The 16,904-nt window shown below is 42.5% G+C and overlaps 2 protein-coding genes across 12 annotated transcripts; one reads left to right on the forward strand and one right to left on the reverse strand.

The window, feature by feature from the left end:
- Positions 1-1,778: 1,778 nt before the first annotated feature.
- LOC123510507 (dynein regulatory complex protein 9-like) lies at positions 1,779-10,810 on the reverse strand. Of its 10 annotated transcripts, none has more exons than XM_045265796.1 (10): positions 8,933-10,810; positions 8,424-8,560; positions 7,364-7,457; positions 7,022-7,134; positions 6,680-6,801; positions 4,781-4,938; positions 4,353-4,502; positions 3,880-4,009; positions 3,190-3,276; positions 1,779-2,118 (listed from the first exon to the last, which is right to left on the reverse strand). In XM_045265796.1, exons 3-10 carry the CDS (start codon positions 7,408-7,410, stop codon positions 1,984-1,986), a joined length of 942 nt encoding a protein of 313 aa, XP_045121731.1. In that variant the 5' UTR covers positions 7,411-7,457; positions 8,424-8,560; positions 8,933-10,810; the 3' UTR covers positions 1,779-1,983. The 10 variants fall into 10 exon arrangements, with proteins under 10 accessions (XP_045121731.1, XP_045121714.1, XP_045121724.1 ...); XM_045265779.1 differs by having other exon boundaries at positions 3,190-3,327; XM_045265789.1 differs by having other exon boundaries at positions 3,190-3,327; positions 7,725-10,810.
- Positions 6,669-16,517, forward strand: LOC123510548 (TIP41-like protein). Of its 2 annotated transcripts, none has more exons than XM_045265823.1 (6): positions 6,669-6,835; positions 12,170-12,351; positions 12,753-12,932; positions 13,283-13,505; positions 14,474-14,632; positions 16,007-16,517. In XM_045265823.1, the coding sequence occupies exons 2-6, from the start codon at positions 12,182-12,184 to the stop codon at positions 16,115-16,117; spliced, it is 843 nt and encodes a 280-aa protein (XP_045121758.1). In that variant the 5' UTR covers positions 6,669-6,835; positions 12,170-12,181; the 3' UTR covers positions 16,118-16,517. The 2 variants fall into 2 exon arrangements, with proteins under 2 accessions (XP_045121758.1, XP_045121752.1); XM_045265817.1 differs by lacking the exon at positions 6,669-6,835 and adding an exon at positions 11,013-11,374.
- Positions 16,518-16,904: the final 387 nt, after the last annotated feature.

Consider the following 16,904-nt stretch of genomic DNA (forward strand, 5'->3'; position numbering starts at 1 on the left):
ATATACAATCTGTGTTACATTCTAATAAAATATTTTGATTGATGTGTACTGACAATACCTTAATAGAGGAAGAAAATGAAGGGTAAAGCATAGGGAATCTAAACAACAGAGATGCTGCACCAGAAACTTAATAGAAGAGATGGAATATATGAAAGATGAAGAGGAAGAATATGTATAAAAGAACACCCATACACTAGACATAACCTTAATAAAGTGTGATAAATGAATGAAAGGTAAAGTATAAGGAATTTAAACAACAGAGATGCTATACAAGAAACTTAATAGAAGAGAGGGAATAGATGTAGGATGAAGAGGAAGGAATATGCATAGAAGAACACCCATACATTTGACAGAATATTAATAGAGCGGGATAAATGAATGGAAGATAAAGTATAAGTAATATATTTGAGATGCTATACAAGAAGCTTAATAGAAGAGAAGGCATAGATGAAAGATGAAGAAGGAATACATACAGAACACCCATACAATTCAGATACATGTTTGTGTAATAAAAGATACAAACAATAAATACATGCATGATTTAACAAGGTAAGCACAATAATATGGCATGGAAAGGAAGGCTGAGTGACAGAATAGCACACTCTGAATCCATGATCTTATAGCACTACTTAACCCCTACAGTACCATGACGCATTTTCATAATCATTCTGCTTATTATTTGGTGATTATGTACTGCTTCAGAAACATAGGTGGGGATTAAAATAGTGAAGATTCCAGCCATTAATCTTCTGACCTCCATAGATCTTTCTTAATACCAATAAAATGGTTTAATTGTACACAAATCTCTATGTAAAAATGTTTCTCAGTATTGAAGGGATGTATATATTGGAAATGAGTCATGTATGCAATTAAAAAAGGTTAGTCTATAATTCCAAGAGGATACAGTTGAAAAAAGTGCATGTGGTTATAATACAAAGAAGATGACCAATCTGTTTATTAATCTGCAGTTCACTTAGTATGAGACACTTCAGAAGATATAATAAAAAAAATATAAGAAAGCCATTTGTATAGAATTAACAGTTGTGCATAAAATTAATAATGTTAATTTACTTTTTTTTTTTCTTCTTATCTTATTGTATAGAACCAAATTAACCTTCCAAATACATGCATAGGTAAAAGATGGAAAGATACACAAAATTTTAATCTATAGTATCTTGCTCAGTGTGTGTGTGTAATTCACCACCATGGTTGTCTGCTGGTCACCCAGCCAGTCTTCCCCATTAAGGAGCGAGCTCAGAGCTCATAGAGCGATCTTCGGTTAGGACTGAGACCACAACACACACCACACACCGGGAAAGTCAGGCCACAACCCCTCGAGTTACATTCTGTACCTATTCATTGCTAGGTGAACAGGGGCTACACATTAAGAGGCTTGCCCATTTGTCTCACTGCCCCCGGGACTCGAACCCGGGTCCACTCGATTGTGAGTCGAGCGTGCTAACCACTACAACATGCGGTGTGTGTGTGTGTGTAGTTCACCACCACAGTTGTCTGCTGGTCACCCAGCCAGTCTTTCCCATTATGAAGAAAGTTCAGAGCTCATACACCGATCTTCGGGTAGGACCCAGACCACAACACATTCTACACACCGGGAAAGTGAGGCCACAACCCTTCAAGTTACATCCCGTACCTATTTACTGCTAGATAATCAGGGGCTACACATTAAAAGGCTTGCCCATTTGCCTCGCTGATTCCTGGGATTTGAACTGGGGCCCACTCGATTGTGAGCAGAGTGTGCTAACCATTACACTATGTGGTGTGTTGTGTGTGTGTCAGTCACTCACACTTCATGGCTACAAAGAATTTTTTTTTTTTTTTTTGGTTAGACATGACTAAGGCACGAGATGTAGAATGTTCCAACCCAGAGTGTACATAGTAATATCAACACCTCTACTCCCCATTACACCATCTACACCAGGAATACAAAGTGAACACCTCAATTGTCTCACTCACTCTATGTCTCTACTTCTTGGCCTCCTTCAGATCCTTTGGCTTCTTCTTCCTCTTACGCTGAGCCTTCTTCAGCATCTTCCTCATCTTGTAGTGCTGCCAGGCACGCTGAATGGTGCGCGCCGCGTGCTCCCGCCGGAACTCAGCCTAGGAGAACAGTAAGGTGGTGGTGAGGCACAATAGGCAACTAACACACACACACACACACACACACACACACACACATGTATCCCTTCATTTCAGCTAACTCTCTCGGACCTAAAAGGGAACTGGCAACTGAGTAGGCTTGTTTTTTTTTATTTTTTTTTTTTATTTATTTATTTATTTATTTATTTTATTTTATTTTTTTCACCCAAACACACACACACACACACACACACACACACAAAACTAATAGATAACTCATATATCTTGGTGTGAGCAATGTCTGTCAGTAAGAAAAATAGTAAATAAATAAGACTTTCAAAGACAAGAAAATAAAGAGGGAAGGTTGTGACAGGATGGACAGACAGACAGACAGACAGACAGACAGACAGACAGACAGACAGACAGACAGACAGACAGACAGACAGACAGACAGACACACACACACACACACACACACACACACACACACACGGCCCGGTAGCTCAGTGGTTAGAGCGCTGGCTTCACAAGCCAGATAACCGGGGTTCGATTCCCCGGCCGGGTGGAGATATTTGGGTGTGTCTCCTTTCACGTGTAGCCCCTGTTCACCTAGCAGTGAGTAGGTACGGGATGTAAATCGAGGAGTTGTGACCTTGTTGTCCCGGTGTGTGGTGTGTGCCTGGTCTCAGACCTATCCCAAGATCGGAAATAATGAGCTCTGAGCTCGCTCCGTAGGGTAACGTCTGGCTGTCTCGTCAGAGACTGCAGCAGATCAAACAGTGAATACACACACACACACACAGCACGCTCGACTCACAATCGAGAGGGCCGGGTTCGAATCCCAGCGCGGCGAGGCAAGTGGGCAAGCCTCTTAATGTGTAGTCCCTGTTCACCTAGCAGTAAATAGGTAAGTGATGTAACTTGAGGGGGTTGTGGACTCGCTTTCCCGGTGTGTAGAGTGTGTTGTGGTCTTAGTCCTACCCGAAAATTGGTATACGAGCTCTGAGCTCGCTCCATAATGAGGAAGACTGGCTGGGTGACCAGCAAGCGATCGAAGAGGTGAATTACACACACACACACACACCACATTACCTGCATGGCCGCCAGTCTTTCCTCCTCTGCTCGCTGCTTTTCCTCCAAGATGGAGCGGTATCTCTTTTCCACAATGTTCAGCGCTTCCTGCCACAGAGAAATAATCATCAGTCCTTTATCTTTCTCCTCTGTACCTGGCTGGCAATCACAAACAAAGAGAAATAGAGAGGAGAGATAAGCAAACATTATATCACATAATGCACTGTATTGCTGTATGTTTACACTGACAAGTTATTACTACTAATATAATGAATATGGATAAAAGAATTGTAGGAAATAGTAGGTGAGCTTACTTGAGGTCCAGCCAAGTCACATTAGGTTAAATCAAGAGAAACAAAAGCTGGCAGACAATCACAAAGCTTGACAGAAACAGAGAGAAATGGAGAGAAAAGACAAGCAAACAATCTATTGTGTACTGTCTTGTGTTCCAGTTTGAGCATGAAAGAGGCATGTTGGTCCTTGACGCAATCAAAAACAATGCACAACAGAAAAAAACTGAAAAAAATGGAGAAAGAGATGGAGAGAAAAGATAAGGAAATATTCTATCATGTACTGTCTTGTGTTCCAGTTTGAGCATGAGAGAGGTGTGTTGGTCTTTGAGGCAATCACAAACAAAGTACCACAGAGAAAGAGAGAGAAAAAAGGAGAGAGAAATGGAGAGAAAAGATGAGGAAACAATCTATCACGTACCGTCTTGTGTTCCAGTTTGAGCATGAGAGAGGCGTGTTGGTCCTTGAGGTTATCAAGATCTATCTGAAGGCAACTCATTGTGGCATCATACTTGTGGATCACCTGCTGCATCTCTCTCTCCAGCTGCTGCCTGTGTGTGGCAGCCAAGGTGTTCTGAGTGAACTAAATGGTGAATCCTGCCTCTAATTAAAAAAAAAAAAAATATGATTCTAATATTAATGGATGTTTCCTATGCTTAACTCTCTGTAGTGAAAGTTGTCAGATGTTTTAATTTTTCTAATGATTGTTTAAGTGGATAAAACATGTTATGAGAGTTTGTTCGTCTTTTCATGGTTCTAGTGGAAAATTATCAGAGTTTTCATGGTCCTCCTATCCTCTCCTCTCATCCTTCTCTCCATCTATTTAACTTTTCTCACATAGAAAACCTTCCTCCACTTCTTCCTCTCCTCTCATCTTGCCCCTCACTCACTCACCTCCTCTCCCTCATGAGTGCCTCATCCTCACTGTGTCTCTCTGCCTGCTGCTGTTGTGCCTCCCTGCTGGCTGCCAGGCCAGCCTGCAGCTGGTTCAGACTGGCTTCACTCTGTCCTCGCACCTCCTCACACTCTCTCCTCGCTTCACGCCTTCAGGGAGAAGGAGAGGGAGAGAGTTGGTGTGTGAGTGAAAAAGACATAGATTACTGTCACTCTCTTGTCTTAGTGAATGCCAGTAAGGTAGAGTGAAGGACATAAGGACTGATTTAGTCAAAGGAACCTAACATAACCTAACTTAAAGAGATGACATGGAAAAATTTATATGTAAATTAAAGGAGTGTGCAGTGTTTACATGTGCACATGCACACACAAACACAACACACACACACACACACACACACACACACACACACACACACAACACACACCTACACTTGAGCACAGCCTGGGATCCTTGAGAGTCAAGTGAGGCCAGTTTGGCACTTAGCGATGTGGTCAATGCCTCCCGTGAGCTGAGTGCTGCCTCTCTCCCCCTCTGTGCCTCCGTCAACTGCCTCTCAACCTCCTCCACACTCTGCCCTGATGTCTGCAATGGTAGAGTAAGGTTAGGTCAGGTCAGGTAAGGTTAAGTTTGGTTTGGTTTGGTTTCGTTTTGTTTGTTTTGGTCTGCTTAGGTCAGCTATGGTAAGGTTAGGTTACACTGGGTTACACTTTCATTTGTTTTCCTATTTTTTTTTTTTGTTCAGCTTATCTAAAATTATTTTCTTCTGTAATAACAATTTTATTAATTTTTTTTCATCCTCTCGAGCAATTTTGCTAATGTTTTTCCTCTTTTCCCTCACATTTTCTTTTTCTTTTTAATCAGCATTTTCTTCTCTAATAGTTTTTTTTTTTTTTTTTCTTTAGCCTCTTCATTCTCTCCAGCTAATTACCCTCACAGTTTTCCTCTTCCATAACCAACTATCCCCTCTTTCCCTCTCACATCCTCTAGAAAAAATTCTTACTACATTACCAAAATTTAAAGCAACACCTCCATATTTAACTATTTTCCACCTCATCTGCCCTGCTATGGCTCACACCACCCCATATATAGAAGAGCCACTCATGTTTAATAATTGTTCACCCCATCTGCCCTTCTATGGCTCCCCCTTCCCCATATACAACACAGCCACTCATATTTCATATTTTTCCACCACATCTCTCATTCTATGGCGACCCCTACCCCATATACAAGAGAGCCACTCATGTTTAATAATTTTTCCACTCCATCTCCCATTCTATGGCTCTCCCTACTTCGTACACAGAAGCCGAGAGTATTTAATAATTTTCCAACCCATCTGCCTTTCTATGGCTCCCCCTCCACCCCATACACAGAAGAGCCACTCATATTTAGCCACTTGCCACCCTCTCCTCTTGTCTTATGGCTTCCCTTACCCCATACACAGCCTGCCCTCTGAACATGATTATCTTTCTTCACACAAAACTACATGTATTTATACCAGGCACTGGTGGTCTCGTGTGGTATGCAATAGTGCGTGATGGTGATGGTAGTGATGGTGTGGTGCGGTATGATGTGTGATGGTAGTGGTGGTCAGGTATGTTGTGTGATAGTGGTGGTATGGTGTAACGGTGATAGTATTATAGGATGGAATGGTACATGGCATGTACGTAGTGGTGGTGTAATGTGGTGGTAGTGGTGATGGTCTGGTGATGTGGTGTTGTGTGGCGGTGGTGATGGAGGTGTTGTGTGATAGTGGTATGGTGTTATATTGTGCCGACTGTGGTATGTTATTTAGTAGCGGTGGGCGTGGTGGTTTGGTCACTGTGGTATGCCGTGGTGTGGTATGGTGATAGCTACCAGCTGAACTGACGTCGACGTGTGTGTGGTGTGTGTCGCTGCTGGTCACACAGCCAGACTTTCGGAGCGAGCTCAGCAGAACTTGTAATATATAATCTGATCTTCGGGTATGAATGAAACCACACAGGGAAAACTCCTCGAATTTCACACACACACACACACACACACACACACACAAAAAAAAAAAAAAATTAAATAAAAAAAAAAAAATATATATAATATATATATATATATATATATATATATATATATATATATATATATATATATATATATATATATATATATATATATATATATATATATAAAATAAATAAAAAATGAAAAAATAGAATAAATTAAATAAATATAAAAAATATAATGACTAAAAAAATAATAAAAAAAAAGATTTAAATAAAAATATAAATTTTAATTAATAAAGTAAATCAATAAATAAATCGCACCCGCCCTACACAGCAAAAGCACTCACCGCTGCCGAGCCAGAGCGCCGAGCCAGTTGAGAGGCATAGAGGTACTGCAAGGTGGGACTGAAGTACAAGCGATGGTGGATGGTTGGGCGCAGCGACACCAGGACTTCCACCACTCTGTTGACTGGAAGAAGGGAAGGAAAGATCGGTAACATAAGGTACGGGGGGAGAAATGATGAGATGAGAAGAGAAAGGAAACTAGGAGAATAACAGGAGAGGAGGGGAGAAAAAAAGGAGTAAAGCAAATAAATATGGTTAACGTATGCTTAAGGTGCAGTATCCATGTTAGCTAGTATACGAATTTGTAAATTATAACATGAATAGTGTAATGTAAGGACACACACCAGCCTGGTAATCTGGAGGGGCGTGGGGGCTCCGAGGATCCTGCAGGGAGGACGCGAGATCCTTCCCCTCCTCCAGCAGTCTGTCCACCACCTTCATCACCGCCAGCCTCCTCCTGTACCACACACACACACACAACAGCTGACATTTTGCCTTCCATTCACAACGGACACTCTGTCGTCCCTTCAAACAACAGCTGACATTTTGCCTTCCCTTCACACACAACAGCTGACATTTTGCTTTTCCTTCACACACAACAGCTGACATTTTACTACCCAGACTGACAGCAATGTTTAACCTTCCCCTGTTGACCTGACCTTATCTAGGGTTATGCCACAACTCACCTGCTGAGATCAGGGTCTTGGGAGTCCTTAGGAATAGCAGGGGCCATGTCAGGTCAGCAGGATCACTTCAGGGCACCTTATGACCTCACCTCTTCTGCATGACGCGGGGATTGGGTGGAGGGCAAAGGTTAGGCTACCATGTTGGGTCAACTCAGTAAATGACCTTGTTTGAACGCCTATGGGTCACACACACACACAAAGAGAGAGAGAGAGAGAGAGAGAATGGTGACAGGCTGAGACGCGAGATGGGAGGAGAGGAGACGTCTTTTCTTTCGCTTCTATTTCACCAATAGCAACATAGCAAACAGTGAGAGTCATAAGTACACCTTCCCTCATCACCAAGCCACCAGTACATACTCACCAGCTCACCATACAATGCACATAGTGGCGGAAATATAGCAGTGTGTGTGTGTGTCTGTCTCTAGCCTCCCCGGCTCTTCACGGTTGCCATGGTGACCGGGGGCGGGAAGCAGAAAGTGAAAGTGGAAAGAAGGATGGGAATCGTGTTTTGTACAGATTTTGAGGACAGGAGGAAAAGTGACGAGTCTTTCTTCATAGTAATGGTGTCATTCATGGTGTGTTATGTTGTGATATCCGTTGTATCATAGATATCTAGATTTTGAGCTGACAGAAAGTGAAAGTGACCACACGTTGCCAGAATAGCCAGCCCAACATGTAGTACAGACTGTTTTGCTGTAACAACGTGTAGGTGTTTCTTATATTGTAGTAAAGACATAACTCATGCCTTTTATATGCGTGTCCTTTACTGAGGTATGAAGAGAACTGCTTGAGTTGTGAGCAGTGAATAACTGAACAGAGGGAGTTAGTTATCTCAGTACAGTAACACAGGCGGGCCCAACATATACTTAACTCTGCCATGGAAGTTATCAAGATTTTCAACTGTTCTAGTTGATGTTATAAGGATTTATAAGTGTCTTTTCATGGTTCAAGTGAAAACTCAGGGTTTTCTTGGTATTCCTCTCCTTCTCTCCCTCTATCTATCTCTTCTCATATAGAAAACCTTCCTCCTCGCTTCTCCTCCTGCCTGTCACCCACTCACCTTCTCTCCTTCATGAGTGCCTTGTCTAGAATGTCTCTCCACCTGCTGTTGCTGCTACGCCAGAGAGCCCGCCCTGCAGCTGGTTTAGATAGCTTCACTCTATCCCCGCACCTCCTCACACTCTCTTCACTTCATGCCTTCAGGGAGAGGGAGAGAGAGTAGGAGTGCGAGTGAAGAAGAGGACATAGGCTGCTCTCACTCTCTTGTTTTAGTGAGTGTGAGTGAGGCAAAGTGAAGGACATAGGGAATGATTTAGTCAAAGAAACATAACTTAAAGAGATGACACAGAAAAATTTATAGACTGAATGAACACACACACACACACACACACACACACACACACACACACACACACACACACACACACACACACACACACACACACAGACTGTGCATAACTTTAAGGAAAATATAGATAAATGGAGATATGAAGAAAGGACACTATGAGCACCGCTCAATGCCTGTTACAGTACAACTAGGTAAACACACACACACACACATACACACACTTGAGCACAGCCTGGGATCCTTCAGAGTAGAGGGAGGCCAGCTTGGCAGTCAGCAATGTGGTCAGTGCCTCCCGTGAGCTGAGTGCCGCCTCTCTCTCCCTCTGTGCCAACGTCAACTGCCTCTCCACCTCCTCCACACTCTGCCCTGATGCCTGCAATGTTGGACTAAGGTTAGGTCGGGTTAGGTTTTGTTTAGTTAGGTTTGGTTTGTTTTGGTCTGCTCAGGTCAGGTAAGGTAAGGTTAGGTTACAATGGGTTACACTTTCATTTGTCTTCCTATTTTTTTTTTCCTCAGCTTATTTTTTATTGTCTTCTTCTGTAATACCAATTTTTATTACATTTTTCATCCTCTCCAGCATTTTTTTCTAATGTTTTCCCTCACATTATATTTTTCTTTAGCTTTTTAATTAGCATTTTTTTCCTTAATAGCTATTTTTTTTCCTTTAGCCTCTTCACTCTCTCTCTAGCTAATTTCCCTCACAGTTTTCCTCTTTCATAGCCAACTACCCCCTCTTTCCCTCTCACATCCTCTAAAAAACACTCTTACTACATTATCAGAATTTAAAGCAACACTTCCATATTTAACTATTTTCCACTTCATCTGCCCTTCTATGGCTCCCACCACCCCATATATAGAAGAGCCACTCATACTTAATAATTTTCCACCTCATATCCCCTTATATGGCTCCTCCTTCCCCATATGCAACACAGCAACTCATATTTAATAATTTGCCACCACATCTTCCATTCTATGGCTCTCCCTACTACATACACAGTAGAACAGAGAGTATTAAATCATTTTCCAACCCATCTGCCTTTCTATGGGTCCCCACCCACCCCATACACAGAAGAGCCACTCATTTAGTCAATTGGCACCCTCTCCTCTTCTCTTATGGCTTACCCTACTCCATACACAGCCTGCCCTCTAAACATGACTATCTTTTTTCACACAAAACTACATACATTTATCTATACACACGTTCTTTGTGCAAAATTTTGAAATGGAAAAAAATGTATTAATTAATAAAAAGGTACCTATGCCATCCTTGGAGTCACGCTCTGACTATATTTCAATTGTCCGGCACTTCAATGGATTTTTTTTTTTTCTTTATTTTGTTGCCATTGGCCAGTTTTTTTTTTTTTTTTTTTTTGCCCTTAGCCAGTGTTCCCTGACAGGTTTTGAAAGGTGTATTACTAATGCACTGTACCTCTACTACTAATACTACTGCTACACTACCTCACACACTTCTAATCTCATTTATTCTCCTATCACTACAATTTATGCATTTCAGGAAGAAGCAGGATACACTGAGAACTGAAGGAAAACTTGACGAGTTGACACGGGAAGGGAGCGGGGACTGGTTGGGCAGGGTCTGAGTCCCGGTCATGGTGGGCACCGGGCGGTCTGAAATTGGGCATACATAAGCATAGCCCTATTTAACACAGTAATGGCTATTTATCTATGTTGGTGGTTGATTCTGGCTTTGCTTCACTCTCTGGGTCTGGAAACCCAGGGAGAGTGCAAGCAAAGATTGGTGGACTGACCTGGGAGGAAGGCATAGCTGAGGTGCCCAGCTGTGGACCAATATTTACGTACGTAATTCATTTTGAAAATGGCCTCAATAAAAAAGGCACCCACACTGAAATGCACTACACTTTTAAACGCGATAAATAATTTAACTAGTATCCAAAATATAATATCCTTAGATGGTGGTTTGTTTACGGAGCGCGGTCCAATCAGCGGTCAATCTGTCAAAATTATGACGCCAAAACACACCATAATGTCGAGATGGAAACCACTCCCAAACCACATTATATTATATATTCTGAATGACAAAAAAATTGTTTTCCACCCTAATAAAGAAAACACGGATTCCTCGTCATATAAAGATTTTTGTTTTCTATGTCGGAACCGTAAAGATGTTTTAGTTTGAAAATACGAATAGTTAGACTACATTTTATGGAATATCATTACTTGAGTCATATTTTTCATATTTTTGTGGTGTCATATCAAGCACAAAAAAAAAAAAAATCCGAGGCGTATTGATAAAAAAAAAAAAAAAAAAAATGGTGTGGTGTCGTGTGGAATGTAGTATGTTATGTGTGGTCGCTGTGGTGTACCGTGGTGTGATATAGTGACTGCAACCAGCTGAACTAACGGGTGTGTGTGTGTGTGTGTGTGTTCACGGTGGCTGCTGGTCATTCAGCTGGACTACGGAACGAGCCAAGCAGAACTCACAGCCTCCTAAGTAGTTTGATAGGGCGTGTTGAAGATCAAGAGTGAACAAGGCCACAACAAGAAGAAGAAGAGTATTTGTTGATGTTTTCTGTCCCTTTAAATGTATATTTGCACCATTATTACATCAAAGCTGGTATTCCTAACATTCCTGCCCGCTCAGTGTTCGTAACGAGTGTGCCTAACCTGGAACTCTGATGAAAGATGTAAGTAAATGCGTCATTGTCGAGAAAATGCGGAAAATTGACTGATTTGTGTTTTTTTTGGGGGGATTATATTATCAATTAATCTTAAGTGTTTCCCATTCATGGAGTCTGTGGTGTGGCTTGTGTTGTCCTGGTGAGCAATGTAGGGAACTGGTTGATGTTGTGTCATTTAGTCTATCAATGAATGTGTATCATTTGGTGTGTGTGTGTGTGTGTGTGTGTGTGTGTGTTATTTCCCTCACAAACTCATATTTTATTAGGTTATGACTTTTTTTCTTTTCAGGTCCAAGTTATATCCGCGTGTATTCCCATTCATTCAAAGTATTTTAAGAGTTTTTTTTATTTATTTTTTTATTTTTATGTAATTTTGTTGTTGTCTGAGCTGGTTTGCAACACACAATACTCACTGTAACACTCCCCCACCCACACAACCCTATGTCTCCCGAGATGGCTGGCAGTGAGAGGCAGGCAAAACTTTGACCAGAAAAAAGTCATAAATAAAAAAAAATGGCACACAAAAGTTTTCCTTCCCCTTCCCCCTCTCACATCACCCCTCCTCCATCACATCACAAGGCCACACAAGCACTGGTCACAATCATGAATCACCCTCAATTGTTCTGAAAGAGGAGGAGGAAGAGATGGAAAGTTAGAAAAATAAGTAGATGGATGAAAAAATGACACACCATCAATCATGTCACCACCTTTCTCACCAGGACAACATGAGTCACCACAGAGACCATGGTTGCCTCATGCTGCATACTAACCATATTTATTTCACCTCTCTCCCCACCACAGCACAGCCCCAGCATGCCACAGCCCCCCACAGAGGCCAAGACTGCCCCACCAGACTCCCAGACCTTCACATTTGGGGATTGGACGGTGGCAGTCACCAAGAGTCACATCATGGGGTCCCAATGTGAGGCGGACTCTCCCTGCGGCCCAGACACCCCCTCCGACCTTCTGTGTAACTACTGCAGGTGTGTGGGGAGGAGCAAGAAGAGGAAGGCGAGAAGTTGTTGGGAGGAGGAAGGAAGGTAAAAAAAAATGAGAAAGAGGAAGGAAGGGAGGAAAAAGGAAGGAGGAGGAAGAAGAGGAAGGAAGGGAAAAAAGTTCACCTAAAATAACTTAACCAAACCAAATGAAACCTAACCTAACCCAAATTTAGTATAATCTAACCTACTCCAACCCAACCCAAACCCAACCTAACGTAAACTAACCTAGGCTAACCCAAATGCTACCCAACCTAACCTAATCTAACCAAAACCCAACCCAACCCAACCCAACTCAATCCAACCCAATCAAACATAACTTTAACCTAACCAAACACAATCTAACTTAACCTAACTCAGCCTTACCTAACCTAAGCCAACTTCACCAGGTATGAGAGGGAGCTGAGCCTTCCGTCCCTGCCTGACATGGTGTTTGCGGACAACACCTTACAGGTTCAACACCGCGAAGGGGGAACCATCACCTTCACTGCCCTGGATGCCCTACGCTCTGTCAACACCAGGGAGAGCTCAGTGCAGGTGGCTCATGCTGCGGTGTGGCGGGAGGCACGGTGAGAGAGAGAGATAGAGAGAGAGTGATTGTGTGATGTGGAGAGAGGAAGGGTAGGTCTGTGGTGGTGGTGAACACAGAGAGAGAGAGAGAGAGAGAGGGGGGTAGGTTGCAGTGGTGTGGTGGTGGTAGTGGGGAGAGAAAGAGAGAAAGTGGTGGTGGTGGTGGAGAGAAAGACTGAGGGAGTGGTAGTGTGGTCTAGAGAGAGAGAGAGAGAGAGAGAGAAAGAAAAAAAATTAAATAAATAAAAAATAAAAGAGAGAGAAGAAGTAACAGCACAGTAATACCATATATACATTACCCACCACCACCACTATCACAACCAAACCTAACCTAATCATCATACCTCAGAGCAGACTGTCAGGGAGCGCAGAAGGTTGTGGAGCCGTTTGACTGGACCTACACCACCACTTTCCGAGGCACGCTGGCCGGGACACTGCGAACCGAGCCCACAGAAGAAAGAATCGACCTGGATAAGCTTAAAGTCCGAGAGGAAATTAAATTCTACTCAGAAGTTTATTTGTACGATGACGAGCTTGACGATAATGGGTGCACCAAGTGTGTGGCTAAAGTGGTGAGCATTGGTGATGTTTTGTGGTGTTGTGTGGTGTGTGTGTGTGTGTGTGTGTGTGTGTGTGTGTGTGTGTGTTTGTGTGGGGTGATAATGGGTGTAGTTACCAAGTGTGTGGCGAAAGTGGTGAGGATTGGTGATGTTTTGTGGTGTTGTGTGGTGTTTGGTGTGTATGTGGTGATAATGGGTGTAGCAAGTCTATGGCAAAAGTGGTGAGGATCGGTGATGTTTTGTGGTGTTTTGTGGTGTGTGTGTGTTTGTGTGTGTGTGTGTGTGTGTGTGTGTGTGTGTGTGTGTGTGTGTGTGTGTGTGTGTGTGTGTGTGTGTGTGTGTGTGTGTGTGTGTGTGTGTAATTCACCTCGCGTGCCTGCTGGTCACCCAGCCAGTCTTCCCCATTATGGAGTGAGCTCAGAGCTCATAGAACGATCTTCTGGTAGGACTGAGACCACAACCCCTCGAGTTACATCTTGTACCTATTTACTGCTAAGTGAACAGGGGCCACACATTAAGAGGCTTGCCCATTTGCCTCTTGATTGTGAGTTGAGCATGCTAACCACTACATTATATGGTGTGTGTGTGTGTGTGTGTGTTTTTTTAGGGCAATATATTGTTTCTGTTCATTTCTATTATGTTTTGCCCCTTGCTCTCTCTCTCTCTCTCTCTCTCTCTCTCTCTCTCTCTCTCTCTCTCTCTCTCTCTCTCTCTCTCTCTCTCTCTCTCTCTCTCTCTCTCTCTCTCTCTCTCTCTCTCTCTCTCATTTTCTATCACATTCTATCCCTGTTCTCTCAATCCATCACAGTTTTCCCTTATGCTGTCCACTATTTCACTTGTGTTCCACCTGTCTGCTTTTTCCACCTCCAATTGTGTTCCACCTGTCTTCACCAACTCTACTAGTATTCCACCTGTTTTGTTCACCTCCACTTGTGTTCCACCTGTCTTGGTTACCTTTTGTGTTCACCTGTGTTCTACAGAGGGTGATGCCGAGTGGAATATTTGTGGTGTTCCGCCATTACCTACGAGTGGATCAGGTGTTGGTGAGGATTAATGACACTCGCCTCTTCTCCCCGGCCGGTGCTAACTTCTTCCTCAGAGAGAGTTCCACAAGACAGGCGGCCATTGAGGATCTTAAGGTGTGTGTCTGAGCCTGAGATTGCATTTTTTTTTTTGTGAGTTATTTTCTTGTTATTGTTCTTCTTGTTTTTGTTCTTGTTCTTCTTTCTGGGGTGAGATTGTGTCTTTTATGGCATATTTTTTTTTTCATTATTGTTATTGTTCATTGTCATCATATTCCTTCTTTTTCTTTTATTCTTTCTTTTAGTTTGGGTTTTCATATCTTCTTCTCCATCGTACTCCTCCTCTTCCTCTTTCTCTTACTACTATTTATTTTCTCCTTTTCCTCTTTTGCTTCATCTTCTTCCTTCTATTATTTATTATTTTCTTTCTCTTAATTTGGGTTTTTATTGATTTTTTTTCCTTCTACTTTTTCTTACTTTCTCGTACTCCTATCTCTCTCTCTCTCTCTCTCTCTCTCTCTCTCTCTCTCTCTCTCTCTCTCTCTCTCTCTCTCTCTCTCTCTCTCTCTCTCTCTCTCTCTCTCTCTCTCTCAACTTTCTTCTTCTCCTCCTCCTGTTCTCTTTCATATATATTTTTTTCTCCTCTGCTTTTTTACATTTTCTTCCTCCTCCTCCTCCTCCTCCTCCTCCTCCTCATCCTCCTCCTCCTCCTCCTCCTCCTCCTCCTCCTCCTCCTCCTCCTCCTCCTCCTCCTCCTCCTCCTCATCATCATCATCATCATCATCATCATCATCATCCTCCTCCTCCTCCTCCTCCTCCTCCTCCTCCTCCTCCTCCTAATGTTCTTTATCCTTTTCTTCCTCTTCCTCTTAATATTTCTCCTAACTTTACTTCTCTTTATCCTCCTCCTCCTCCTCCTCCTCCTCCTTCTTCAATCTCCAAACACAATTTGGTCCTCCTGTTCTTGCTTGCTAAATATTCTTCATTTATTATTATTTATTTTTATTTCTCACTGACTTTTTTCCACACACACACACACACACACGGCCCGGTAGCTCAGTGGTTAGAGCGCTGGCTTCACAAGCCAGATTACCGGGGTTCGATTCCCCGGCCGGGTGGAGATATTAGAGTGTCTCTCCTTTCACGTGTAGCCCCTGTTCACCTAGCAGTGAGTAGGTACGGGATGTAAATCGAGGAGTTGTGACCTTGTTGTCCCGGTGTGTGGTGTGTGCCTGGTCTCAGGCCTATCCAAAGATCGGAAATAATGAGCTCTGAGCTCGTTCCGTAGGGTAACGTCTGGCTGTCTCGTCAGAGACTGCAGCAGATCAAACAGTGAAACGCACACACACACACACACACACACACACACACACACACACACACACACACACACACACACACACACACACACACACACACACACACACATTAGTCTAACCTAACATAACTTAATGCAACACCTCTAATTCTCTCTGTTTTCCTCCCTGTCAGGTCCCAGCACCAGTGTACACCAACCCTGATATAGTCTGGCAACACCTTCCACTTGTAGAAGAGACAGTGGATAAGATTATATGTGGTGACTCTAATTCTGCCTCCGTATGATCACCTAGTGCTTGTCTGTCTAGCCTGTCCGTCTGCCTCTTCTCAACAGTGCTTAGAAGTCAGTGCTTTTGTATTGTGTTTTGGTACAAAGAGAGAGAGAGAGAGAGAGAGAGATAGAGAGAGAGAGAGATAGATTATCAATCTTTATTTCTTATTTACTTATGGTTTTCTTACTTTCTTGATGATTAATGACTTTGCTGTTGAAATATTATGTAAGAGAGATGGAGAGAGAGAGAAAAAGGTTATTTGTTCTCTCTCTCTGCAAGAAAAATCAAATTTTGTTCCGGGAAAATGAGATGTGTTTGCATCTTTTGGTTTCTTTGATTTTTTTCTTCTTAGGATTGTGTTAGTCTGGTACAAAGAGAAAACCTTAGTTTTTTTTTTTTTTTTTTTTTTTTTTTTTTTATGGGAGAGAGAGAAAAAGAGAGAGGGTGGGGCATTAGTGATCTATTTCTCTTCCTCCTCCTCATTTCCTTCAGTATTTTTGTTATTTTGGTACAAAGAAGAAAAAATGAAGTTGTTTCTTGTATTGAGAAAGAGAGAGAGATAGAGAACAGGGTTAATGATCTATGTATCCTCCTCCTCCTCCTCCTCCTCCTCCTCCTCCTCCTCCTCCTCCTCCTCCTCCTCCTCCTCCTTCCTTCAAGACTTCTTTCACCACGCACAAAAGTTATTTTTGTTTCTTACACACAGGGAAAGAGAAAGAGAAATTTAAATGTGTTGATAATCCTTTCCTTGCCTTTCTTAAATTTCTTGTTGATAATCTTTTCCTTGTCTTTCCTTAATA

Source organism: Portunus trituberculatus, chromosome 4, assembly GCF_017591435.1.
Source record: "Portunus trituberculatus isolate SZX2019 chromosome 4, ASM1759143v1, whole genome shotgun sequence".
Taxonomy (NCBI): Eukaryota; Metazoa; Arthropoda; class Malacostraca; order Decapoda; family Portunidae; genus Portunus; species Portunus trituberculatus.

Bases quoted from the DNA above. Each gene is read 5' to 3' on its own strand.
- LOC123510548 (XM_045265817.1), top strand. The intron at 12,352-12,752 runs GTGTGTGGGGAG...CAACTTCACCAG, and splicing joins CTTCTGTGTAACTACTGCAG to GTATGAGAGGGAGCTGAGCC. The intron at 12,933-13,282 runs GTGAGAGAGAGA...ATCATACCTCAG, and splicing joins GCGGTGTGGCGGGAGGCACG to AGCAGACTGTCAGGGAGCGC.
- LOC123510507 (XM_045265737.1), bottom strand. From the start codon at position 7,286: ATGTCAGCTGTTGTGTGTGAAGGAAAAGCAAAATGTCAGCTGTTGTGT. The intron at 4,503-4,780 runs GTGTGTGTTGTG...TTCTCCCTGAAG, and splicing joins CAGGCTGTGCTCAAGTGTAG to GCGTGAAGCGAGGAGAGAGT. The intron at 4,010-4,352 runs GTGAGTGAGTGA...TGCCACACACAG, and splicing joins GCACTCATGAGGGAGAGGAG to GCAGCAGCTGGAGAGAGAGA.